General features: G+C 39.5%; 3 protein-coding genes across 10 annotated transcripts; all 3 read left to right on the forward strand.

The window, feature by feature from the left end:
- Positions 1 to 2,947: 2,947 nt before the first annotated feature.
- Positions 2,948 to 6,223, forward strand: oxld1 (oxidoreductase-like domain containing 1). Of its 2 annotated transcripts, none has more exons than XM_077625946.1 (3): positions 2,948 to 3,157; positions 4,967 to 5,287; positions 6,040 to 6,223. In XM_077625946.1, exons 1-2 carry the CDS (start codon positions 3,116 to 3,118, stop codon positions 5,270 to 5,272), a joined length of 348 nt encoding a protein of 115 aa, XP_077482072.1. In that variant the 5' UTR covers positions 2,948 to 3,115; the 3' UTR covers positions 5,273 to 5,287; positions 6,040 to 6,223. The 2 variants fall into 2 exon arrangements, with proteins under 2 accessions (XP_077482072.1, XP_077482071.1); XM_077625945.1 differs by having other exon boundaries at positions 2,950 to 3,157; positions 5,996 to 6,223.
- Positions 6,224 to 6,256: 33 nt separating this feature from the next.
- On the forward strand, positions 6,257 to 11,278 carry pde6gb (phosphodiesterase 6G, cGMP-specific, rod, gamma, paralog b). 7 transcript variants are annotated; one of them, XM_077625951.1, is made up of 6 exons: positions 6,257 to 6,404; positions 6,646 to 6,703; positions 6,789 to 6,845; positions 9,022 to 9,177; positions 9,366 to 9,406; positions 11,149 to 11,278. In XM_077625951.1, exons 4-6 carry the CDS (start codon positions 9,032 to 9,034, stop codon positions 11,223 to 11,225), a joined length of 264 nt encoding a protein of 87 aa, XP_077482077.1. In that variant the 5' UTR covers positions 6,257 to 6,404; positions 6,646 to 6,703; positions 6,789 to 6,845; positions 9,022 to 9,031; the 3' UTR covers positions 11,226 to 11,278. The 7 variants fall into 7 exon arrangements, with proteins under 7 accessions (XP_077482077.1, XP_077482078.1, XP_077482073.1 ...); XM_077625952.1 differs by lacking the exon at positions 6,789 to 6,845 and adding an exon at positions 6,934 to 6,991; XM_077625947.1 differs by lacking the exon at positions 6,789 to 6,845 and adding an exon at positions 7,393 to 7,509.
- Positions 11,279 to 12,986: 1,708 nt separating this feature from the next.
- On the forward strand, positions 12,987 to 26,598 carry nploc4 (NPL4 homolog, ubiquitin recognition factor). The gene is made up of 17 exons (XM_077626424.1): positions 12,987 to 13,179; positions 14,026 to 14,106; positions 16,015 to 16,124; positions 16,196 to 16,414; positions 18,830 to 18,878; positions 18,945 to 19,039; positions 21,942 to 22,065; positions 22,139 to 22,318; positions 22,393 to 22,479; positions 22,551 to 22,622; positions 22,832 to 22,958; positions 23,036 to 23,196; positions 23,272 to 23,343; positions 24,724 to 24,816; positions 24,885 to 25,001; positions 25,066 to 25,168; positions 26,170 to 26,598. The coding sequence occupies exons 1-17, from the start codon at positions 13,165 to 13,167 to the stop codon at positions 26,328 to 26,330; spliced, it is 1,866 nt and encodes a 621-aa protein (XP_077482550.1). The 5' UTR covers positions 12,987 to 13,164; the 3' UTR covers positions 26,331 to 26,598.
- The last annotated feature ends 808 nt before the right edge of the window (positions 26,599 to 27,406 follow it).

Raw genomic sequence — 27,406 nt, forward strand, 5'->3', positions numbered from 1 at the left:
TAACATGTACTGTGTGCAGAAGACTATGGTCCGTGACGGACAATTACTGCTAGTCAAAATGAATTGGTAACAATGCTAAATATGGGCAGGAGGCAGGGTACAGCTTGAACTTGTTGCTAGCGAACGTCCTTTCCAGGGACCGCCCCCCTCCCCCTATCAGCAAGGAGAACTTTTTGTACGCCTGGAGCCTAATTGGGAAAAAAAACATGCTTGATAGCATCAAGCACCTCAGCTGAGGGCGTTTGTTAATATTTGCCCCCTTAAAAGCTATGGACACATATTTGTTGAGTTTTGGAGGCGTCACTGCTTTTTTTCCACGTCTTTGAGGTTTTGCAACGCTGACCTTTTGACACCTTACACCCGTCTCAAAGAGTCTCTTTTTCTCGGATCAAACAGCACCCCAGCAAAACGACTTTGACATGTTTGTGTTAAGTGCGTAGGGCAGAATTGTATGTGCTAGTCATGATGTCACTGGACAAAGATATATTTGGAGTTCAAAATTAGGCTTTTTTTGACAATTGAAGTATCGTGTAGTGCCGTGAGTCATGGTCAGGTGTGCTGCGGGAAATTGCAAGAAGTCATACAATGTAAGATTCAGAAAGAAAAATGAATATGAATACAGTGGTAGCTCGACATACGAGTGCCCCGACATACGAGCAATTTGAGATACGAGTAAAATTTCGGGCAAATATTTATCTTGAGATACAAGACAAATTTTGATATACGAGCATACAGCGGACGCGAGAGGCTGCTCATAAGAACATTATGTCCACTGTCTTTCTGGTCCCAACTCCCTCGTGTAATGTCTCTTTGGTCACAACTCCCCCGTGTAATGTCTCTACGAGCACTGGGCGGAGCGTTGCATTTTTTCAGTGTTTTTTTTCCTGTTAATCAGTGCAAATGGCGTATATACTACTTCTCGTTGGCAAGTGGTTGTGCGTTATTCTATTGTGAGGACATTTGTGTGCATCATTTTCGGAATATTTTGAAAGGAATACAAAAGCAAACAATCCTCGATAGGTTGCATCTGAAAGTCAGGGTGGAGGCGGGGCAAATAGAGCCAACCCGGGAGAAGAAAGGTATCAACATTTAAAACAAAATTAGAATTAAGATTAGGGTAAGGTTAGATTGAACTTATTTTTGAGTGTCTGCATCGTGATCTAAGTTCATTTAAATTTGTTTATATTATGTTACGAGCGCATTGCCTTGCAAAAGCCCCCCATCCCCATTCTCTTTCTGTCCCTCTCTCTCCCCCCTCCGCGAAATCCTTCTAATTTTAGTACTATTAAACACATTTTAGTACTATTAAACCACTAGTTATTTGTTACTTTGTTAATAGATGGCGAATTAGAACAAATAAAAATGTTTTTCCAATGCAATCCAAGTTCATTTTAATTTGTTTATGTGATGTTACGAGTGCGTTGCCGTGCAAAAAGTCCCCCCCCCCCTTCTCTCTGTCTGTCTCTCTCTCCTCCGCGAAATCCGTCTATTTTTAGTACTATGAAACACATTTTAGTAGTATTAAACCACTAGTTATTTGTTACTTTGTTAATAGATGGCCAATTAGAACAAATAAAAATGTTTTTCCAATCCAATATCCTGTTTTGGGTGTTTTTTCAGAGGGTTGGAACAAATTAATTGTTTTAGTTCATTTCTATGGGAAACGTTCATTTGAGTTACGAGAAAATCGACATACGAGCTCAGTCCCGGAACGAATTAAACTCGTATCTCGAGGTACCACTGTACAATGAGATTACAATTGAACTATTACAAGGTTAAAATCAAAATATGATGAAGGTCAAATTATAGACTATACTATTACAAGATTCAAATTGTGACACGGTCATTTTTTTGCTTATTTTTCTCTAACATGAACCGGAAGTTGTTCGGTGTCTCGGGCATCAACTTTTGCCGACGTAAAGTCTGTGTGAGCAGCACAAGATTTTTTTTAATTGTAATAATAGGAGATTTAAGTCATATTTGGTAAAAAGTCATTAAATTATGCAATCAAAGGGAGTACATTACTTACTTTTGCATCACTCAAACCGCAGACATCAACTTTTTTCCTTTCCAAACCCTTGACCCATGCAAGAATGTGAATATTCCCTTTTTATTGATTTTTGTAATCTTTTATTTATTTAAAAATGTTTCCTACAAAAAGGGAAATGGGTTAAATTACCCTTTTTCAAAACTGTAAAGACCAACAATGTTGGTGTGTTTTACATATTATTCTTTTTATTTTTTACATTTTCAATATGTTTTAACAAAGGGAAAAACCTGGAAATATTCTCAATTTTTTTTGGACTATTGACATTTTTTTTAGTTGTTTAACCTAAAAAAAATAAGGCCTTCCTGAATCGTCACCATGGCTTTGGGGCGCTCGCTAGAGGAGGAACAACAACAGGGACAATGTTCTCTTTGTACACTCGACACAAAGACGGTGCTGTGAGAAAAACCTTGACCAAGGACACCTGAGCACCACATCTGCACACACTTACACACACTGCATGCTATATAAACACATCAAGTGTGCGGTATAGCTCTTTGTCGATATATTTGGCGTGATTTCACGCTGATGCCTAGAAATGAGCGTATACACAAAAAAAAGGAACTCGGTCCACCGACAAAGAACATGAGCGCAAAAGCATTTCTGCAGAAAGTATGAGTATTTTAATAGGGAATATGAGAGGATTTCGTGGATAAATGACAGAGTCAAATCTATTTTTTTTTTAAAGTATAATAGAAAATAATGTAGATTTAAATACATACTTGCCCTATTATTTTTTTGGGCCTGAACTGCTATGGAATGGAAGTCGGTTGAGAGACAACGCGAGAAATACTGACATCTGCTGGACATGTCTGGATTTGTTACTTACCGTACATAGCAAATATGGCTAGTCGTTGTTGATTGGTTCGATTTTCGCCATCGCGGCCAATCGTTGCTCTTTGTTGACAAGTTTTACTTCCGGGAAAGGAAATGGCGTTCTCTTTTAGGAAACGGTAGTTTTAACACAGGGGTAAATTGTTTCTTTTTTCTGTTTTTTTTTAAACTCAAGATATCAAGATATACGTCAAGACAATTCCTAATAAGACTTTTATTTTTATTTTTATCACGATGGCCCTAAACCTGACAAGGTCGTCCTCGTCGTTGCGAAAGGTTGGTACCAAACGTTAGCTGGAATTGGTTCAAATAGCTATATATATTGTATTATTTCACTAATATGTGACTATGTAGAGCTGTGAAAATCGACACTTCTAATAAGCGGATTTGACTTCACAAAAGTTGATTGCAATACAAGCAATGTTGTTTTATTCCTTTTCTAAATTCTTAACTAATTTGTGTTCTGGTTATTTTTAAAGGCAGTGGCTCCTTAGCCGGTAACCGGTCAAATAGTCCCAGGGGCTATTTAGCCGGCAACCTTAACAAATACTCACAATATTTGGCAGTTATTATTTATTTTATAAGTGGTAAACTTCCCACCAAATCTGATAAAGATCAGATGGACAGTTATTTTTTTTTCTGTTCACCCAATTAGCCTGCAATTGATAGATTTTAACATGAGGTGAATAGGGATTTAATGACTATTATTTAACATTGAGTGAATAGGGGATTTTCTAAACCATTCAACCAATCGTATTGAAATTTGATGTGTTATTGCCAATTGATAGATTTTAACATTAGGTGAATCCCCTATTCACTCAATGTTAAATAATAGTCATTAAATCCCTATTCTTCTAATGTTAAAATCTATCAATTGCATGCTAATTGAGTGAACAGGGAAAAAAATAAGTGTCCATCTGATCTTTATCAGATTTGGTGGGAAGTTTACCACTTATAAAATAAATAATAACTGCCAAATATTGAAATTATTGCCAAATTTCAATTCCCAAAATGGATCGACTTTGCCTATAGCTGTTTCTACTCACACTTATTGGTGTTACTTTCATGTAGACCAGGGGTAGGGAACCTATGGCTCGGGAGCCACATGTGGCTCTTTTGATGGGTCCATCTGGCTCTTTGCTAACCTGTGAGCTAAAATATGGAAATTGCTGGTGACAGAACTGAGATATTACATCTAGAACTGCTTTAATATTCATTTTTTTGCAGTAGACTCTTATGGAATGCATCCTCTCATTAATTAGCAACAGCATAAGAATCTTTAAAAAAATATTCAGTTTTTTCCACTTTAAAAGTGGTTAAATTACTAAAAGAAAATTGAAAAGGCACTCGTTTACATGTATGTATTTTGACTTTTAAATTCGTAGTATGGCTCCCAAGGAATAACATTGGAAAATATGAATTGTTTGTGGCTCTCTTCGTCAAAAAGGTTCCCGACCCCTGATGTAGACTAATTGCTTCTACACACATGAAGGTGTTAATGACTATTATTCAGGCAGTGGCTCCGTAGCCGTAGTTTCTTACTATTTACCCCACACAGAATTCTTACCGGCTAAATAGCCATATGGGGCCATATAGGCTATTTAACGGTTACCGGCTAAATAGCCCCTGGGACTATTTGACCGGTTACCGGCTAAGGAGCCACTGCCATTTTTAAACGTGAAAATCAAGATGTATTTTAAATGCCTTTCGATATTGATTTTTTTTCCAACATATGTTTTGTCAATGATGCTGATCCTGTCATACATAAGGCAGTAAATAATGTAAAAATGTGACAATATTTTTTTTATATTAAAGGAGCCCTCCTGGTACCTACTTAAGAATATTAAACGATGCACACTTACTATTATTCAGTGGTTTGATTTGCTGCAGCCACAAAGCACAATATTGTCCAATACTCCCGAAATATAAAAATTAATCAGCTGTATCGGGCACAAATATCTTTACTGAGATTTGGATAATTTCATCATAAATTGAAATTACAGTATGAGATTAATTATTTTCATTAATTTATTATTAGTTAATGGATAAATGTTTTGTGTGTGTGTGTGTGTACTTGTTTTCCAGCTTTGCACAATGTCATGGAGGGCGGCCCCGCTCAAAGGGAACGTCCGTGGTTGCTGTGTCGAGGCGGCGTCTACCCCCACTACCCCCGCAGAGGGCGGCGAAAGCTCCGGCGGCCCACCCGATCCCCCCACCTACTGTTGCATGAGTGGTTGTCACAACTGCGTGTGGATCGAGCACGCCGAGCGGCTCCTGGCCTTCTACAACGACGGTGGCGAGCGAGCGCTGGCCGCCGTGGAGGAGAACGTCTTGGACGAAAACCTCAAGACTTACTTGAAGATGGAGATACGACTCCTGAACAAGACGTGACTGCGTCCAATGACGGTGAGTTTGGGGAAGTTTTTCTGAGAAAAAAGTTGCCTCCACAAACCCGTTATTTTATGACCGATTATAAGATCCTTGTTTAAAAATCACATTAGTTGCTGTTCTATTACTCTTAGTTCAATATTTTAGCGGAAAATGTGCTATGGAAGCGAGTGGTTAGCGCGTCGGCCTCACAGCTCTGGGGTCCTAGGTTCAAATCCAGGTCATGTCCACCTGTGTGGAGTTTGCATGTTCTCCCCGACCATGCGTGGGTTTCCTCCGGGTACTCCGATTTCCTTCCACATTCCAAAAAACATGCATGGTAGGCTGATTGGACACTCTAAATTGACCCTAAGTATGGGTGTGAGTGTCCTTGGTTGTCCGTCTCCTTGTGCCCTGCGATTGGCTGGCCACCGATTCAGGGTGTCCCCCGCCTCTGGCCCGGAGTCAGCTGGGATAGGCTCCGGCACCCCTTGCGACTCTAATGAGGATAAAGCAGTTCGGAAAATGAGATGAGAGATTATTGTGATTTATCACAAAGAAAATCAACATTCAGGGCGACCCGTTGGATGAGTGTTTAGCGCGTCGGCCTCACAGTGAGAGCCCTGGGTTCAAATCCAGGTCGGTCCACCTGTGTGGGTACCAATCAAAAGACACGTAACACCGTCAATGGGATATAATGTCTTGAATATTGCGCAGCCTCCAACACAAGTTATTTGGTGTCCGCAGAAATTTCCAGACTGAAGACACTTGTGCTGCTTTTATTTTGAAAGACAAAGTGGAACCGTTCGAAGGATCCCTTTGGGTCAACGGGCCCCTTAAGTTGACGGAACTGGACAAGTGGACGCTGTCGCAAGGGATTTCTGGCTCGAGGGGAGACACATTTTCACTCTTTCGTATCATTTGCACATATTTATTACCCTGTTGTGGTGTCCATTAAACAGTGCCAGATCCAACTTGTGTCCTAGTTGTTGATCGGCGCTCGTCACCACGGCAACGAGACAACGCTGCACTTGCGCGGGGATTACGTGACGGAAAATTATGGATTAGCGACATGGTCATCATCAGTCGAGGTTACCTCGGGTCACGTGCGACCTTCACAATCCATCTTGTTCTGGGGTCGAGGGTTCAATGCCAGGTCAGTCTTCACTGTATGGAATTATTTGCATGTTCTCCCCGGGCTTGTGTGGGTTTTCTCCAGGTAATGATATGAAAAAAATGTCTTAAATCATATTTTATGTGGTAGTACACCCATAGTAATCCGATATTTTTAAATACATTTACAATATGAATGTTGCCATGCTGTGTTTGTTAAAACTGCATACTTTTTAGGTTGCAGCACTACTTGATATATTTATATTTATATTATATCGTGACAGGTGGCCGAGTGGTTAGCGCTTCATCCTCACAGCTCTAGGGTCAAGGGTTCGATCCCAGGTCAGTCCTCACTGTATGAAGTTTTCATGTTCTTCCCGGGCTTGCATGGGTTTTCTCCGGGTATATTTATATTATATCCTGACAGGTGGCCGAGTGGTTAGCGCTTTGTCCTACAGCTCTAGGGCCAAGGGTTCGATCCCAGGTCAGTCCTCACTGTATGAAGTTTGGATGTTCTTCCCGGGCATCCGTGGGTTTTCTCCGGGTATATTTATATTTATATATCGTGACAAGTGGCCGAGTGGTTAGCACTTCGTCCTCACAGCTCTAGGGTCAAGGGTTCGATTCCAGGTCAGTCCTCACTGTATGAAGTTTGCATGTTCTTCCCGGGCTTGCGTGGGTTTTCTCCGGGTACTCCAGTTTCCTCCCACATTCCAAAAAACATGCATGGTAGGCTGATTGGACACTCTAAATTGACCCTAAGTATGGGTCTGAGTGTGCTTAGTTGTCCGTCTCCTGCCCTGTGGTTGGATATCCACCGATTTAGGGTGTCCTCCACCTGGTGCCCGTAGTTAGCTGGGATCGGCTCCAGCACCGCCCAAGACCCTTGTGAGGAGAAGCAATAAATATATCGTGGCATAAAATGGCGCATATCGTGATGGTAGATTTTTTTCCATATCACACAGCATAAATAATCCATATTGGAATGTCTGTCTCTTTCCCTCCGTCCGTTTTACCGTCCATCTATCAAGCTACGCCACAAGGCGTGTCTTGCCTAATCTCGGCTGTATAAGAGCGAACCCTCCGGCCGCTTTCCCCCTCATCGTCATTCACTCGCCCGTCCGTTCTTCACGCAAGTCGAGCAGCACGTGAGTACAACGCGTCCGCCCAAATAAAGTCGTTTCCGAACCAAAATGTATGCCAAACTGCGCCGACTTTTTTCCTTGGCGACGGACAATTGAAAGACAAAATGCAAGGCGGATTGAAACTCAATAGGATTAATAATGTAAGAGTGAATAATGAGTTGCTTTGATCCACCACCTTGATGTAGAACGTTAAAAGAAAAAAAAATGTGTTCCAAGTAAGGTGTAAAGAAAAATGGTTGAAATGTTGCCGAATTGTTAAGAAAAAAATAAAGATAAAATGTGTGAACATGTGAATAGCAGACTTTATAGACCTCCGACTACTGACTGTCACAATACATGAAAAATGTATTTAAAAGATTAATAATTGTCAATATTGCAAATAGAAGTGATGACTTAACCCTTTCATTCCTTAATTTTCATTTAACAAATATTTAATTTTGGGAAAATACAAAAGTACAAGAAAATAATAATGTGACGGAGAAAATTTAATTGAAACAAAAAAAGGTGGGGAATAAACAAATGGAATAAATATATTAAAAAATAAATAAAATATAATTAATATATTAAAAAAATAAACAAAATCGAATTAATGTATTAAAAAATAAACAAAATAGAATTAATGTATTAAAAAAATAAACGAAATAGAATTTATATATTAAAAAAATAAACAATCGAATTAATATATTAAAAAAATAAACAAAATAGAATTAATATATTAAAAAAATAAACAAAATAGAATTAATATATTAAAAAAATAAACAATAAAGCATCTACAAAATTCATCACAAATGAAACGATTGATTCATAAATTCCTTTTTTAAAACTTGAAATATTCAGGTTTTTTAAAATATAAATATTCTACATTTTTGTTGACTATTTTTGGGTTGTTCTTTATTTCAGGATTTTTAACAACTTTTTCATTTATTTTCTAAACATGTTTTTACATGAATACTATGTTTATGTACTTAATGTATTGCAGTCTTTTTAAATATATTTATTCATATAAATACATTAGACAACAACACATTTTTTCTTTTGAAAGTAGTGTATTTGAATAGTTTAAAAAAAATATATTCATTCCATTTCCAAACTTCTTATCCTCACAAGGGTCGCAGGGGTGCTGGAGCCTACCCTAGCCAACTATGAGCACCAGATGGGAGACCCTGAAATGGTGGCCAGCCAATCGGATTTAAGAATATGACTATTATACATTATATAATGAAACAAATGAGTAAAAAAAGGCTTTGAGCTAACTAGAAAATTGCCACATTTTATATTGCATATTCTGTATCTTTTTGATTTCATCACACTGGCGACCTTTTGTTTGTTGTTCTCGCTCGTTTGTCATTGAGTCGCGCCGATCTTAAAACGCTGCGTGCCGCCTCAGCATTTGCGCGATCGCTTGTTCTCATTTACCAGATTGAAAACAGATTAGTAACGTGACTCCCAGATTAGCGTGAGCCGCTATTGGGGTCACGCTGACGGCGAGGCCTTGACGCTTTCATTTGTCCAAAGGTTTTGGGAGATGAACCTGGAGGCACCCAAAGCTGAGATCAAGTCGGCCACGCGGGTCAGCGGGGGTCCCGCCACCCCACGGAAGGGCCCCCCCAAATTCAAGCAGAGGCAGACCCGCCAATTCAAGAGCAAACCCCCCAAGAAGGGAGTGCAGGGGTGCGTCCCATTTAAGTCTTTCTGTGCCATTGGCGTCCAATCGTCCTTCTGCTTTGAATCCAAGTGTCCATTTGAACAGGGAGGGATGGCTGGCAGCCCTTCCTATTCAAATAGATGGGACGTCTATGGCCGTCAATGGCAGCCCACAAGTTAAGATAGTGTCATTTTTTTTTGTCATTTGTGTGCAGATTCGGTGATGACATCCCAGGAATGGAAGGCCTGGGAACTGGTCAGTTTTCTTTTATTTATATTTCAAGAGATTTTTTTTTAATTTGCTTATATTGAAGTATTTTTTTTAAATTTTGTTTTAGGATTTTCTCATTTTAGCTGCATTTTTCAATTTTCTACTTTTTTTTTTATAATGCTATTTTTACGAACCTATGTATTCCTCCAATGTTAAATGCAAATTCAGGGATCAAGAGGTTAAAAAAAATGCTAACTAAGTAAATTATTATTTATTCAATATCCTGTAGGGATACTTTATTTTATTTGGTTTTTAATTGATATGAATTGAATGCTTTGATTGTCATTATACAAGTATAATGAGATTCAAAGCGTCACGACAAAGTGCACAATAACAACAACAAACACACAGAAAAATAAATAATCAATAAATAATAACAATACATGATAAAAAAAATTATCAATAAATAAGTTGTCAATATTTTGGTACCATTTCGAATAAATCACTGTTAAAGCTGCCTTAGCGGCACCACGACCAGTCAACTAATCGACAAGTTGATTAAGTAGTATTCCTATAGTACAGTGGTACCTCGAGATACGAGCTTAATTCGTTCCGGGACTGAGCTCGTATGTCGATTTACTCGTAACTCAAATGAACGTTTCCCGTAGAAATGAACTGAAAACAAATTAATTCGTTCCGACCAACTGAAAAAAACACCAAAAACAGGATATTGGATTGGAAAAACATTTGTATTTGTTCTAATTCGACATCAAGTAACAAATAACTAGTGGTTTAATAGTACTGAAATGTGTTTAATAGTATACTAAAATTAGACGGATTTCGCGGGGGGGGGAGAGGGACAGAGAGAGGGGGGAGGGCAGACTTTTTGCATGGCAACGCGCTCGTAGCATAACATAAACAAATTTAAATGAACTTGGATTACGATGCAGACACACTCAAAAGTAAGTTCAATCTAACCTTTACACTAAAGTTAATTCTAATTTTGTTTTAAATTTTGATACCTTTCTTGGCTCTATTTGCCCCGCCTCCACCCTGACTTTCAGATGCAACCTATCGAGGGTTGTTTGCTTTTGTCTTCCCTTCAAAATATTCCCAAAATGATGCATACAAGTGCCCTCACAATAGGACAACGCACGACCACTTGCCAACGAGAAGTAGTATAAGCCATTCGCACTGACTAACGGGAAAAAAACACTGAAAAAATGCAACGCTCCGCCCAGTGCTCGTAGAGACATTACACGAGGGAGTTGCGGGGAGAGAGACAGTGCCCATGATGTTCTTATAAACAGCCTCTCACGTCCGCTGTATGCTCGTATATCAAAATGTGTCTCGTAACTCAAGATAAATATTTGCCCGAAATTTTACTCGTATCTCAGACTGCTCGTATGTCGAGGTATTACTGTAGAACAGTGGTCTCAAACCGGTCCTCAAAGGGCCGCAGTGGGTGCAGGTTTTCATTCCAACTCAACAAGAGGATACCTTTTGCAAGTGTAATCAGTTAATCAGTTGATTGCAGCCAGGTGCTACTTATTTTAGAAGACACCTGATTGGTTAAAATGTCGGCACTGGATCGGTTGGAACAAAAAACAGGACCCAATGCGGCCCTCAGCGGAATGGGTTTGAGACACCTGCTGTAGACTATTCGATTAATTATTTAGGGGCATTATTGAAATTAGGTAAAAATCCTCTTTGTTTTAAACAGATAATACCGTAAATATGTCAGATGTCTTTGACGTTTATGTATATTTGGGTTTTACGCGTCACAGACATCACCGTGATTTGCCCTTGGGAGGCCTTCAATCATCTGGAGCTGCACGAGTTGGCGCAATACGGAATCATCTGAAGCGGTGAAAATCATCAACGCTCTCAACTGGAACAGTAAAAACATAAATGGAATTTTTTTTTTTGGTGGTAATCATGTTTTGACACAGCAGCTACTCTCGTCTTATTTCTCATGTCAGTGATAACTATTGTTGACATTTGGGATGTTCCGCATCAAAAGAACTCACTTTATTTGCTCCTATGTCACTTTGTGCCGATGGAGCTGAACTTTGCAGTATGAATGAAATAAATACGGTGAAATGAAAAGAATAGGAATTCTTTGATCACTCATTTCAAATTAATTTCATGTACAGTAATCCCTCGATTATCGCGTATTCACGACTTCGCAATTTTTTTCTGCTATTAATTATTTTTATTTTTTTTTCAAGTTCATAAAAATGTGGAGTCTATCCCAGCCAACTATGGGCACCAGGCAGGCACACTCTGAATAAGTTGCCAGCCAATTGCAGAGCAAGAAGCAAATTAACAAGGATACATTAATGGGTTTATTTTTATAAGTGTGTGGGTGTGTGTTGATATTTTGGCTCTCCTGCTTTCTCACTCATTCGATTGGGTTCAGGTCCTCCCATGTAAAATGGATTTGACCTGTATTGATGTCAATGGCAGCTAAAGAGTTAATCTATATGACATCACAAGATAATGAAAAAAAATCCCAAACGAAAATACAACCAGACCACACTTATTTTATTTTGTCTTTATCCTTCTTTTTTCAATTTTACTACATTTTTTTTATTAATTATATTTTATTTATTTTAATTTTCATTTACATTTGTTATCATTAATACTATTTACTCCCTTTTATTAAGAATAATTTATTATACATTAAAATAATAAATATATGAATAATATAAACAAATTATTAAATAATATTTACGATTTATTATCTATTGCAAAATCCATGCGAGCTGCATTAATATGTATTTATTGTAATAAGTACATTGAAGAACAAAATAACAATTTGTGAATAAAAAGGTTTAAAAAAGAGAAACTTCATTTACGAATAAACTGCCTCATGTTTGCCAATAATGACAACATCAATGATAATTACGTTTTAAGACTATACTGACTGAAGTTTGGCGATAAACCTGATGGCGAAATCAAATTTAATATAAAAATAAGAATAAATTAACGTGTTATCATCATTTAAACACGTTTATTTACTTGGAAAAGATAGCAGAACTATTGAGTAAAATTGTTTTTGGGGAAAAGTTTTAAGACGGAACTGGTGATGCCGTGTCGGACCAGCGTTGCCAGATTGAGCAGGATTCCGACAAATTCGGCTAATATCGAGGCGGGGGCAGGTTGCTAAAATGATGCTAATTTGCAAAAAGCTACCTTTTTGCTGATTAGTTATTACAGTTAAAATTGTTCATTTCCACCTTAAAATGTGTCTGCTTTTCCCACTTGTTTTTTTTTACTTGTTAATTATTTAATTATTGATAAATGCAGTCAAAATAACCAAGGAGACAATAACAAACATTCTAAAATGTAATAATTTTAAAATAAAAAAATATAGAAACATGCTTCTTTTCAATTGGGAAACGTGACCTTTTGCGGTTTAATAATAAATAAAACATAGTTTGTCAAATTATGTTTCACTGAAACTGTTTCTAAAAATAAAAAAAATACATCTCCCTTATAATGATCACCTGATTTGATTTTTTCCCTTGGTTATAATACGAAAATATAGAATGTACTGGGAAAACCAGTTTAACGAAAAGGTTGTCATTTTGGCTTGTTTTGATTCCACCGGGCGGGTTTTTGGTTGGCGATTGGAGTAGACGCTGTCTTCCCGATCTGGCAACCCTGTGTCGGACACTCATGTTAGCAACACCCGCCGTGGGATGGAGTTTCGTTGACAATCACTCTTCAAAGGGCGTCCGTTATTCAACCCGGAGCGAATTTGGCTGTCCAGACGACAATATCAGCAGCCGAACATCATGACGGACACCATCGTAAGTGTAAAAAAGCGAGCAGAAAACGCAGAAAGTGGCTTCTTTTTCTTGCTCCCCGACTCGGCTAAAGGGAGCTAGCCCAGTTAGCAGCAACTCGCCGTAGTGATGAGGCAGCACAATTAGCTCGCTAGCTAACGTGACGACCCGTTTAAAGTGGACGGGCCCCGAATGACAGGGTGGATTTTGGACCAAACTATCGAAATGTCACGTAATTCTTTAACATACTAGAGAGGGGATCTAAATATAGATGGTTGTTGCATTAAATGACAACGAGCTGGAACAATTTGGCCCTCTGGAAAGTTGGTTTTGTTGGGGTCTGTGTAATGAACCTCTTGATAGAACTTTGTTATTCTTGTCAGTTCTCTATAGAGTTGGGGTCACTGAATTTGCCCTGTAATTAAAATAATGAAAATCCGGGTTCTCAGGGTTAAGAAGAAAATAGGTAATAGATGAACGTAAAAATAAAATATGTTGAATAAACCTCATCATGAATTATTTCTTGTTGAATTTTTATTCATATATAGCACAACGTCAAAAATATGTCAAATCTATATACACATGATTTTAAAGATGACCATTTAGGCATGTCAGATTTTCAGTCTTTTGTTACTTCATTTATATCCTTCCTTATTTTCTAAAGATTGTCATCATTGGCAGCTCGGCGATATTATTATTATTATTATTATTAATAATGCCATTGTTTTTTTTAAATCGCTGTTACAGGCTCATTAAGGAAATACATTGTACTTGTCTTTGATGTTTTGAAGTTTTTAAGTGTGACTGAGTGTACTTTGTCAACCGCAATAAAATGTCTTCAGTTCGATTGATTTTCTTTTTTAATTTTAGATAATAAGGGTACAGTCCCCAGATGGGATGAAGAAAATCGCTTCCACCAAGCGGGAGACTGCGGCTGCTTTTTTAAAGAAGGTACAGCGCATCACAATCTTTGCCTTTCAAACATGATTCTATTTAGAAAGATCATACAATCATTAGAGCTGGGGCGAAATGACAAAAATTGTTATCACGATAACAAAAAAACAAAAACAAAAACAAAAAATGTTATCTTATGTTATGTTATGTTATGTTAAAAATGTTAGTCTATTGATAATTATCACGATAACTATAAGTATAAATTACTTTCTTCCTTATTCAAATATGAAAGTACCTATGTTACCTTACTTTATAAGAAAAGAGAATATGAAATGATTATTTTTTTAAGTATTTTTGTTGTTCTGTTGTGCAATAAAGATAGGACATTTTCTCCTTACACTATGAAGAATAAAGAATAAAACCTGCCGAAATTATGACAGGCGTCTTTACTTTTATACATTTTCCTTCAAACCGAAAGTTGTAAAATTTAAAAGTTGGACAAACTTAACCCATTTTAACCCAAGATAACAAGTGTTAGATTTTTGCTACGTTTTCAGAACATTGACATAAAATGGGAAAACATTTTGATATCAAGTAAGAGAAGTATTACAGGCTGTCCTCAAATGAGGACAGTAGGTTAAGGACATTTTCAATAAGGCTGCTCTTTCCACAGGTACGAGGCCTTTTTGTGGGTCGGGTGGGTGTTGTCCTGCATCTCATAATCGCTTATTTTGGCCGTTATTTTCCTTTTGCGTTCATGCTACCTGTTAGCCTCTATTGCTAACATTTTAAAAACACATTTCCATGTCATCCTCTTCTTCTCCTGAGCGTTGATCTGAAACTAGTGTTCATCTCTCAACAGTGCCCCCGTTTTCTGTGGTGGTCGGGTCGTGTAATTACAGTTTGAAATTATCGAATATTTATCAAACGTTTTTAACATTATCGTTGCCAAAAATTATTTCACGATAATTATCGTTATCGTTTTATCGTCCAGCTCTACTTTCATATTTATTTATGTTAAACTAAGCCTTTTAGAAAAATAAAGATGCCTCAAAATTTCTGCACGTTTTATTCATTATTTTTCATAGTGTACGTAGAGAGTTGTGTTGTCTTTATTGCATGACAGAACAACAAAACACTTAAATACTCAAATCATATTTTATATTCTCTTTTTTTTAAGTAAGGTAAGGTAGTCACTTTAATCATTGAACAACAAGTAAAGTAATTTATTTACAAAAATTTGAATTTTCAAATTCGAAAGAGAAAAGATGTGAAAATCGACTGAAATTTTTTTTTAATCATGATTAGAATTTTTGTCATCGAATTGACAAGCAGACTATCTCCAACCTCACAAAACATTTGGCCATATTAAAAATAAATTAAAAAGTTGGATGAATTTAACCCAAGTTAACAAGTTTTAGATTTTTGCAACGTTTTCATAACATTTGCATAAAATGGGTAAACTCTTTGATATCAAGTAAGAAAAGAATTAATTTGTTTTATTTTTGAACAACATATCACCTTCATTATAACATTCTCTTTTATTGCAAACCAGGTTTTGTCAAATATTGCTTAAATGTAGGATTCTAAATGAGAAGAAAAAAGATTTCTATGAGATTTGAGCAAGTACTTTTGTTTATTTCCACCCAAAATACGTTTCATTTCAGATGGATTTTGAATACATACGAGAATCGTGCAATGTAATATCTTAGAAAAGATTTTGAAAATCTCCTTTAGACTAAATATCATCTTTTAACTGAATGTTTACTGTTTTATTAAATGTAACATTTTAAATTCAAAAAGAGCAAAACAAATCTGCATTTTTCACCCTCTGCCGTTGACAGCATTTAGACGTCCATTTTGATCACATTTTTTTGCTATCAAAGGCAGGAACAGCAATAGCAAAAATCTCAGCGCAATTTCACCAAGCTGACCCATGCGCTACCATTTTATTTGTTTTTGCAGGTGGGCAAAGAGTTTGGCTTCAACTCCAACCGCTTCTCCGTTTACCTGAACCGCGACAAAACGGGAGAGCTCCTCTCTCAGAACAAAACCCTCAGCCTGCTAAAGATCAAGTGAGCTACGCCTTTCGTGCGTTGACGGCGGTCGGGAGGAAAAGTGATGTGAGGGAGTTTTGCCCCCGCAGGCACGGCGACATGCTGTTCTTGTTCCCGTCGGGCTCGTTGACGTCCACCTCCGCCGAGGTGATGGACACGGCGGCGCCGCACTCGTCCTCGTCGGCTTCCTCCTCGTCCTTCCTGTCGCCCCGCCCCCATTCTGTTCCGTCGAGCGTGCAGGAGGATGAGATCGACCAGTTTCTCACCAAGCAAGACGGCAAGATCTACAGGAACCGAGACGCACAGCTGTAAGTTTATTGCTAAAAGACAAGGTGATGGCTAAGCCTGTCGTGGTATGTGATAAGTTTATTAATAGATATACTTTAATAAAAGGAGAGACATCGTAGACATAATCTAGTGATAACTTGCAAGTGAGAATCGGTCCTGGCTTGTCCTCGCCACCGGAGCATTCTGAAGAAAGGTATCCTCCTCTGTCCATTTAGTCGCACATAATCAAAACACTTAAGGTCATCTTATTCAAACAATTGCATAAGCTAACCGAATAACACAATTAAGGTAAAAAAAAACAAGTGCAACAACAATTGCCTATCTGATCGGAAACCAAAAACAACTGCGTAAGAATTTGCACAAGTAAGCAAAATAATTTCCATAAAAGGTGAAACGAGCGGATCGGACACCAAAAACAACTGCGTAAGAATTTGCACAAGTAAGCATAATAATTTCCATAAAAGGTGAACCGAGCGACAGTATTTTAAAACAATATGCGAGTATTTTCGGAAGTTGATTCGATTATCGCCATCTGCCGGAATCCAAGTCAAAGCAATTTAAGAGTCCTTCACAGATCTTCATTGCGAACTCAGATCAACAGTCCTCGGCCCGGAACTTGGTGATCTGTCAGGTCAATAGTCCTAAAAACAATTAAATGTCCTCAGAGCCAGCTGCAGGGGGGGTCCTTGTTATACTGAGCTTTCGTCTGCTTATAATGATTAATATATCACATATACATATAATGATTAATATTCCACACATGCATATAATGATTAATACACACTTATATAATTATATCCCAGAATAACCCCAACAGTATGCAATAAATCCATTTTTTGCACAGTAAATGAAAATTGTGTGTTGAAACTGCTCCCATAGATTGCATATTAGACGTACAAAACACCCTCAATTACACTTTGCGCAGTGTAAGCACTTCTTCATTGAGGCCAATTGGGAAAGACAATGTACTCAACACTCGAGCTTGCTTAGAACTAATGGTCGTCTTGTCCCAAAAGCAATCTTCGTGGTGAAGAGAAGACTTGCAAAGAATGCAAAACAAAATATGCACCACAAAACTGACCCTAGATGCGTGAGGAAAAGAATACTTGGGCATAGGTACACTTTTGCTCCAAATGTTAAAATCTCAGTTACCAGCTAAGCCCTCACTACTGTTGAACATTTGAAAATAAGAACACATCATGTTCAACAGAAACACAGATGTCCGCAGTTACTCATCATACCGTCATATTTCAGATTCTACACTAAATAGCTTTTCAAATGTTATGAAAAATCTAGTTGACAAAAACTAATAATTTGGCTTTAAATTTGGTAATACGCGCTCTTTGCAGGAGAAACTGATAGCCATTTTGATGGCTTAATGACAATGTTTCTTTTTTAAAATCTTTCATATTCAATGCTGAACTAGCTTTCAAATGATATTTTAGGCATTGATTACAAAATTCTACGCTATTTTCTCGCATATAAGCCGTATTTGTAACAAAAAAAGATGACTAAATCAAGGGTACAGCTTATATGCGCACAAGACTTGCCATACTCTTTTTCACCAGTAGATGTAACATTTACTATTTGTTGGTTATTTTCTGTTTTGCGGTAAGAAAACAACCATTACTGGATGAATTAGTTCCTTATGATATTGACCCTAATGTGCTTTTGATTCGTGCAGTATTTCAGAAATACCACGTGCGATAATTTTTCTTAAGATTTTTCCTTCAACATTTGTACTCCCTATTAAAACCATGAATATGGAGGTTAAAATTGTGAATCGGGGGGTGGCCTATACGCGAGAAATTTAAAATTCTGCGATTTTAAGGGTGCAGCTTATACATGGGGCGGCTTTATGCGAGTATACACGGTATATATCTTCGATTTTTTTAATATAGTTTGCGTTTTTTTTAAATTTGTGAATGACCCTTTAATGCAGTGGTCTCCAAACTATTCCACAAAGGGCCGCACTGGGTACGGGTTTTCAATCCAACCCAGAAAGAGGATAGGGCACAAGGAGACGGACAACCATGCACACTCACACCCATACCTAGGGGCAATTGTGTCCAAGTGTCCAATCAGCCTACCATGCATGTTTTTGGAATGTGGGAGGAAACCGGAGTACCCGGAGGAAACCCACGCAGGCCCAAGGAGATCATGCAAACACCACACAGATGGACATGACCTGGATTTGAACCCAGGACCCCACAGCTGTGAGGCCGATGCGCTAACCACTCACCCCACCGGGCCGCCCACATTAATGTTTAAATTGTTTTTAAAAATACATTAATATCACATATCGGCAATAACTTATGAAAGGGAACAGTGATTAGCATATTCCAGCCATGCGCTACGTCAGGTCTAGTAGAGACTTTGACTCAAGTTTTGATTTGCTTCTTACTTTTTTCTGAACTTGCACTCTCTACTGACAGATGTCGCCATGGCGCCCTGGGCAAATGCGTCCACTGCGTCCCGTTAGAGGTCAGTATGACATTATTCTAGTCCTCTTTGGGGTCTTCTGCTTCATGGTCTTCTGTCTTATTGCAGCCTTTCGACGAGGACTATCTGAACCACCTGGACCCGCCTGTCAAGCACATGTCGTTCCACGCGTACCTCCGAAAACTGACCGGAGGAGCCGACAAGTGAGTGCATTTGAGATTTTACCCTCTGTTGCATTTTCTTTGTTGCGTCGCCCGCCGTCACTTCGAAGCAGAGAGCGTGATGTCGTCATATATATATATATATATATATATATATATATATATATATATATATATATATATATATATATATATATATATATATATATATATATATATATATATATATATATATATATATATATATATATATATATATATATATGTATATATATGTATGTATATTAATGTGTATATGTATGTTAGTGTTTGTATATGTAAGTTTGGTTCTTTTATGACTTTATTATGGGTTAACAGAAAAAGTGATCAGATATGCTGGGTCAAAAATAGACATACAGCAACACGAATTAACAATGTTGGTGACCTAGAAAGTTGTGTCTGTGAAATGAGCTTCATAGCATGGCCTCTTAACTTCTTGTGAGTGATTGAGTGACTACAGCTGGTGACTTCTCTGGGGCCATTAAAATAGGGCTCATTGGGTGCAAACGCCCACAAACGCTACAATGGGAAAGTCAAAGGAGCTCAGCATGGATCTGAAAAAGCGAATCCTTGACTTGAACAAGTCAGGAAAGTTAATTGGAGCCATTTCAAAGCAGCTGCAGGTCCCAAGAGCAACAGTGCAAACAATTGTTTGTATGTATAAAGTGCATGGCACTGTTTTGTCACTGCCCTGATCAGGAAGAAAACGCAAGCTATCACCTGCTGCTGAGAGAAAATTGGTCTGGAGGGTGAAGATTCAACCGAGAATCACCAAAAAGCAGATCTGCCAAGAATTAGAAGCTGCTGGAACACAGGTGTCAGTGTCCACAGTCAAGCGTGTTTTGCATCTCCATGGACTGAGAGGCTGCCGTGCAAGAAGGAAGCCCTTGCTCCAAAAGTGGCACCTTAAGGCTCGACTGAAGCTTGCTGCTGATCACATGGACAAAGATAAGACCTTCTGGAGGAAAGTTCTGTGGTCAGACGAAACAAAAATCGAGCTGTTTGGCCACAATGCCCAGCAATGTGTTTGGAGGAGAAAAGGTGAGGCCTTTAATCCCAAGTACACCATGCCTACCGTCAAGCACGGTGGTAGTGGTATTATGCTGTGGGGCTGTTTTGCGGCCAATGGAACTGGTGCTTTACAGAGAGTAAATGGGATATTGAAGGAGGAAGACTACCTTCAAATTCTTCAAGATAAACTAAAGTCATCAGCCCGAAGATTGGGTCTTGGGCGCAGTTGGGTGTTCCACCAGGACAATGACCCCAAACACACATCAAAAATGGTAATGGAATGGCTAAATCAGGCTAGAATTAAGGTTTTCAAATGGCCTTCCCAAAGTCCTGACTTAAACCCCATTGAGAACTTGTGGACAATGCTGAAGAAACAAGTCCATGTCAGAAAGCCATCAAATTTAACTGAACTGCTCCAATTCTGTCAAGGAGTGGTCAAAGATTCAACCAGAAGCTTGCAAGAAGCTTGTGGATGGCTACCAAAAGCGCCAAATTGAAGTGAAAATGGCCATGTTACCAAATATTAGCGCTGCTGTATGTATATTTTTGACCCAGCAGATTTGATCACTTTTTTTGTTCACCCATAATAAAGTCATAAAAGAACCAAACTTCATGAATGTTTTTTGTGACAAAAAAGTATCTGTTCCAATCACTATCAGAGACAAATCTGAGTTGTAGAAATAACTGGAAACTCAAGAGAGCCATGACAAGTGTATGCAATTTTTTGACCACAACTGTGTGTGTATGTATGTGTATGTATATGTATATGTATATATGTATATATATGTGTATGTATATATGTATGTATATAATGTATATATGTATGTATATAATGTATATATGTATATAATGTATGTATATATGTGTATGTATGTATATGTATGTGTATATACATATATATGTATGTGTATATATATACATATATATATGTATGTATATACAGACGCTCCCCTACTTAGGAACATTCAACTTACGAACAACGGTACATACGAACATGTCTGCAAATTGCGTTTAAGTCCAAAAATGTTCGCAAGTCCAATTTTGTATTTCGCGCCTTTTTCGGAGTAGTACTTCTTTCCGCCGCTAATACCGACGCCTGGCGCTGTGAGAGCTCAGCTCACCCAGCATCTACCTTCTTCTTCGTTGCAATGCGGAAGTGCGTGAATGTATCTCCAGTGTGAAAAGAACCTTTTTCATTTGTATCATTAAGTATCTCATGCATCCAATATTGAATATGGTTGGTAAAAAGCTAAAGGCTTCTATTGAGGGAGTTGCAAGGAAGAGGCAAGCCATTTCATTTGAAACGAGTGGCAATAATAACGAAGCTTGATGCGCATGAGTGGTGAGCGTTTCACGGGCATTGAATCGTTCGACCGTCAGTACCATTTATAAACAGAAAGATCGAGCAGCAGGACCCAAATATTGAACGTTGCACAAGGTTTGCAAATCAATTGAATGATGCCATACAGTGCTACCGCATCATTTATGATGAAAAAAAGAAGAAAACTGTGCAATCGTCATTGGGTCGCTTCTTTTGGCCAGTTTCTAATACATAAATCTCTCTCTCTCTACAGTACTGTACATATTCTCTCCATTTTATTAAATGTTTTTTTTTCAGTACAAACCAATGCGTGTTACTTATACAAGCCTTAAACATACAAATGCACTTATATAAACCTTCAATATACTTATATCGGCCTTAAACATAAATTATAATACAAAATATAGCACTGAATCAACTTACAAACAAATTCAACTTATGAACAATCGCTCGGAACCAATTGCGTTCGTAAGTAGGGGAGCGTCTGTATATGAGACTGAAACGAGAGCGATTGTGCAATTCCGAAGTCAACCATGTTTCTAAACAGCCTGCTTGACTTGTCTGCTGCTGTAGAGGCAAATTTGCAGCCCTGGAGAACATCAGCTGTAAGATCAAGTCTGGTTGTGAGGGACATCCCCCTTGGCCGGAGGGCATCTGCACCAAATGCCAACCTAGCGCCATCACACTCAACAGACAGGTAAGATTTGGTTATTTTCTTCCCTCTCAACGCTAGCTTGCAACCCTTTCATTCGCTTGCGTTGTCTTCCCAGAAATACAGACACGTTGACAACATTATGTTCGAGAACCACACCATCGCCGACCGCTTCCTGGACTTCTGGCGGAAGACGGGCAGCCAGAGGGTGGGCTACCTGTACGGCAGGTACACCGAGCACAAAGACATCCCCTTGGGGATCCGCGCCGAAGTGGCCGCTATCTACGAGCCTCCGCAGGTGGGCCCGTCTACCGACTGGACGTTGGTTTCCGAGATTGACTCGTCGCTCCGCTTTTTAAAAAAAATCTTCAGAACGCCACTCAGAACAGTCTGGAGTTGCTGGAGGATCCCAAAGCCGTCGCCGTGGATGAGATCGCCGCCAAACTGGGCCTTCGGAAGGTCGTTCACCCATTCGCCCGTGGCTTGCCAGCAGCGCCTCGGGTTTCTGCAACATTTGCTTTCTCGGGCAGGTGGGCTGGATTTTCTCCGACCTGCTCTCTGAGGACACCAGGATAGGAACCGTTCACTTTACAAGAAATCAGGTCGGTGGCAGAGCCAGACTATGGCGTTTCTTATGCTGCGTTCAGAACGGCCACGTTATGTCACCAAATGCTGTCATTGCTGCCTGTTGCCCCTTGGTGCGCCATTACATCAACTTTGTACGGGAACCCATCATGTTACGACAAAAAGCGCGGCTAGTCTGAAATCAGTGTTTTCATCCGAACTGAATGGGGTTCTCCCCCCGCTGCAGGACTCGCACTTTCTGAGCGCCGAGGAGTGCATCACGGCGGGCTTCTTCCAGAATAAGCACTCCAACTCATGCAAGCTCTCTCGGGACGGACACTTTGGCTCCAAGTTTGTGACGGTGGTGGCAACAGGTCAGGCCCGTCGTTGCGGGTATTCACGCACCCTTGCAACGTTCTCCCACGGACGTCTTGCGCTGATTCTCGCTCAGGTGGCCCGGACAACCAGGTGCACTTTGAGGGCTACCAGGTGTCCAATCAGTGCATGGCCCTGGTGAGGGACGAGTGCCTGCTGCCCTGCAAGGACGCCCCTGAGTTGGGTTACGCGAAAGAGTCCAGCCCCGAGCAGTATGTGCCAGACGTCTTCTTCAAGGTATTGCTGGCGCCAGATCTCGTTATCCTGCGGTCGTCCGAGCGGTCAAAGCGAAATTTAGCGTTCCGTCCACAGGACAAGGACAAGTTTGGAAACGACGTCACCTTCCTGGCTCGGCCTCTTCCTGTGGAGTATCTCATCATTGATGTGAGTTCTGAATACAGTCATACCTCTACTTACGAATGCCTCTTAGTACAACATTTTCAGCTTACCAAATTTTGTATATGCAAATGAGTGACTCGAGATACGAAAAAGATCGAAGTTACGAAATCCCCCAAAAAGTAAATGCATTTCTTTATCCCTTATTTCATTTAGAAAATATTGTCGTCATGCATTGATTCCCACTTTAGAACATCGCTACCCTCTACTACTTCTATCTCATATAATAACAATAAAAGCATTCAATTCAATTCAATTGGCTGTCTCACAACAACCAACATCCATGTTTCAAGATTCTCTCTTACATACCTGTCTACTTCAGCTAATTGCTCCCCTTATTAATGATTGCAATTCCTCTTATTAAGTGGTTAAAAACCGTACAAATACAGCGCACACACATGGCACACGTAAAAGTCTAAAATGTAGTACTACAAAGTGGGCGGCTTTCGGCCATGGTAGAACGGACTCTCGCTGCTATCTCGCGAACAAATGCGGGTATCACATCTCCCACTATAATGGCCGCTGAGGGAACTATGCCAGCGGCGCAAAGCACAATTTCATATGCTTTATTTATTTTAATACATTAATAAAGCATTTCCTTATAATTTTCTCTTTTTTGTGTTTTCTGACATCTTTCATACAAAATTGGGACACTTGGACCAATTTTAAAGGGTTTAGTTGGTAGTTGTGTGAGGACCGTGGAACAAATTACAGAATTTACATATAAAGTACACCTCTACTTACAAATTTTTCACGTTGCGAAAAAAGTTCTGGAACCGATTAATTTCGTAAGTAGAAGTACGACTATTGTTGAATAATGTGGAATGATCTTGTATGATGTTGAACAAAGTGAGTCGGTCGGAGAATCGAACCGTCGACCATTAGGCTGCGAGACGATTCCAGTCCCAACTTAGCCATTTGCATTGAAATGAATTTGGAATCTTTTGACTGAAAATGTTAAGGTTTAGGTCAATTACAGTTGATGAGGTATTCACTTTGATTGCTGTCTTAGATTTAATTACAGTAACTCCTCGTTGCGGTTAAAAGGTTCTGTGATCTGCCACAATAGGTGAATAACTGAGATATAGGGAAATTGATTTTATCATGTCTATTTCATATTATTTGGACTCTCTCTGTACTATTATTTAACTCCTGAAAGAAGACACTGTCTTCTAGTGTTCGGTGAGATAATCTCCAATTGTGACTTTGTATTTTTCTTCCTACTGTATAAAGTTTTCATATATTTTTGATCCAAGCCGCAATATGGTGAATGCGCAAAATGGCGAGGTAATCCTGTAAGGAGCTAAATTGTCACACACTCTGTCATACAATACCCTCGTCCTTCCTCTCCCCGGCTTGCTACCCTAGATCACGACAACATTCCCGAAGGACCCCCAGTTCACCTTCAGCTCCACTCAGCGCTTCCCCATTGAGAACCGAGAAATCTTTGGAGAGACGCAAGTAAGGAAGGGTGCTTGGCCGGCCGGCGTTTGGCCAGAAGGCGGGGGCTTGACGTGGCTTGTCCGCAGGACTTCCACAGCCTGGCCACGTATTTGTCCCAGTGCGCCTCGGCGTCCTTCCTAGACGTGGTGTCCGACTTCCATCTGCTCCTCTTCCTGGTCACCAACGAGGTCATGCCTCTTAGGGTAGGTGCCGCACGCCGCTCTTCCCTCGCCATCGATGCTAGCCTAACTAGCGGCTTCTCTGCAGGACAGCATCGGACTTCTGCTGGACGCCGTCAAGACGTCGGACGGGGAGCTCGCCGAGACCTGGAGGAAGTCGGAGCAGTGGGCCACCATCGAGCAGCTCTGTGGTACGTTCCTTGAAATTTAACCTTTATTTAGTACTGTAGTCATTTTTTCTTTATTTCAAATTTTGAACAATTTTCATCTAATAACTGGGTCAGTGTTTGAATTTAATTGAATTGATTCAAGAGCAGAATTCATTCAAAGTGGAAATTTTGGACTATTTTGAATCCTACCCGTCATTTAAATTAGCTGCCAGTTATTCATTTTATAGGCCAAATGACTAATTTTGGTCATCGAAAAAAAACAGCACAAAGATCTGCGTCTGAACTTTAATTTGAGCTCATTTAGGCCACGCAAGCACATGATAATATTTTGGCCTACGTGACCTAAGACGTGATTTATGTGGTCATTAATAAAAATCAATAATTTTAATTGTCCTTTTGAATATTTTAATTTTTTTCATTAGTTTTATAATCTTTAGTCTGCAAGGCGCACTGAAAAGCCTTTATTTTTATGACAGTGCACATATATGAATTCTGATTGCACTGAAATAATGACTTCAAACATGTAACTAAAGTCTTCCAGTAGTGTTGAAGGCACTTATTCATCCTTCAAACCCATAACCAAAACAAATGATAAAAGCAAAAATTATTACAATGTTACAAGTGACATCATAACGTGTCTTAGAAAAAGATGAGTAATTGAGTTCAATAATTAAAATGGTCAATTCATACAATGTTAATTCAAGTAGAAGTGTTGCAATTAAAGACTTGATAGAGAAATACACTGGTTATGAAACCCAATCCAATTTTACTCCCTGTCAATGACATCAGTGGCAGCCAACGAGTTCCTTAAAAAGGAGTCAAATGTCAAATTTTTCTAGATTAGATTCGAACTTTATTTCATCCCGTATTTGGGAAATTTCTTGGTTGCAGTAGCAAGACAGACACAAGACATTGTAGACCTAGGTAAAAGAACTGGAGCCACACACAGGAAGTCCACAAGGTGGGGACCTTCTGCAGACTAAGACTGACTGATTACTGCCGTGCTTCTCCTCCCCTCTCAGGCACAGTCGGGGGTCAGCCATCGGGTTCTCTGGGCTCGGACGGCACCGGCGACCTTTCGGCCCCTTTGTCGTCCTCCGCCATGTGGTCGTGCGTTCACTGCACCTTCATGAACCAACCCGGTACCGAGCACTGTGAAATGTGTAGGCTGCCCCGCAGCTAAGATTTTTTTGGACGCTTTGGACTCTTCATCTTTAGCCAAGTGGTGCTTCAAACTTATTTTTGCCGCAACACATAATTGCATCATCCCAAAGTCCACACAGACCAAGACAAAGAAGTTTAATTTGTTTCATAACTTTAAAAAAACACCTTTTTCTATCTTCCCTAGCCCACCAAAAGCATCCCATTTTTTTCTTATTCCCCCCAGTTTTTTAGCACGCACCATTAAAAAAAAACGCAGCTAGATGAAGAACCGAACGTAACTGTTCAATGGAACAAAGCGCTTTTGCGATGGTAATAGACACTAGGACAAAACTTTGGGGATACGCGGACGGGTTATTTATGCTTCTTGAGGAGTTGGACCGTAATTCCGTCATTGACTTGATAGATTTTAGGCGCAGTGATTGCGGAAATGCTTGTTTTGAGGGGGGCGGGGGGTGGGGCGTGAAAATGAGTGTTTTTTTTGTTTTGTTTTTTTCCAGATGTCGCGTCGGCGGGCGATTTGCTGAGCAAGTGTCGTGCATTTGAAGTAATAAAAAGCAACCATTAGACTTTGGAAATGGCGTTTAGTCTTCCTCTTGCTCGCCTGATCTCTCCTCATTGGCTGACATTGGCGGGTATAGATCTCAATGGCAGTGAGCTCATTCGCTGCTAGCGACAGACATTAGATGCATGTAAAATGGGATGGCTATCATTGAGATCCTGTTTCACTGCCATTGATGACTCGACGTCCAATCCCGCTTCAAAGTTCACTTCGTCTTGCCTTTATCCGAACAGATTTCCTCATCAATGGGTGCCATTGAGGGTGATGGACGTCCAATCCATTTGGACCAGGAGAACTGGCAACTGTGCAGTAACTTCATTTGAATAGTTATATCATATCAGTGGCGGTCCGTGCATTTTCTCGTAGCGCCTTCAACGGGTAAAATCCACTTCCTAGCAGCATTTAATGATTAAATACAAATACTGGAGCTTTTCAGACATTACAACTGGGCCGGGGGTGATTTTCCCGGGAAAAGACAGCGAGGAACGCCAATGGTGTACCGGCAAACATTGCCCGAAAATGGGGTAAAATCCAGC

This window comes from Stigmatopora argus, chromosome 18, assembly GCF_051989625.1.
Source record: "Stigmatopora argus isolate UIUO_Sarg chromosome 18, RoL_Sarg_1.0, whole genome shotgun sequence".
NCBI lineage: Eukaryota > Metazoa > Chordata > Actinopteri > Syngnathiformes > Syngnathidae > Stigmatopora > Stigmatopora argus.

Bases quoted from the DNA above. Each gene is read 5' to 3' on its own strand.
- oxld1 (XM_077625946.1), top strand. From the start codon at position 3,116: ATGGCCCTAAACCTGACAAGGTCGTCCTCGTCGTTGCGAAAG. The intron at 3,158-4,966 runs GTTGGTACCAAA...CTTGTTTTCCAG, and splicing joins CGTCCTCGTCGTTGCGAAAG to CTTTGCACAATGTCATGGAG.
- pde6gb (XM_077625951.1), top strand. From the start codon at position 9,032: ATGAACCTGGAGGCACCCAAAGCTGAGATCAAGTCGGCCACGCGGGTC. The intron at 9,178-9,365 runs GTGCGTCCCATT...ATTTGTGTGCAG, and splicing joins CCCAAGAAGGGAGTGCAGGG to ATTCGGTGATGACATCCCAG. The intron at 9,407-11,148 runs GTCAGTTTTCTT...TACGCGTCACAG, and splicing joins AATGGAAGGCCTGGGAACTG to ACATCACCGTGATTTGCCCT.
- nploc4 (XM_077626424.1), top strand. The intron at 16,415-18,829 runs GTAAGTTTATTG...CTCTACTGACAG, and splicing joins AGGAACCGAGACGCACAGCT to ATGTCGCCATGGCGCCCTGG. The intron at 25,169-26,169 runs GTACGTTCCTTG...CTCCCCTCTCAG, and splicing joins CACCATCGAGCAGCTCTGTG to GCACAGTCGGGGGTCAGCCA.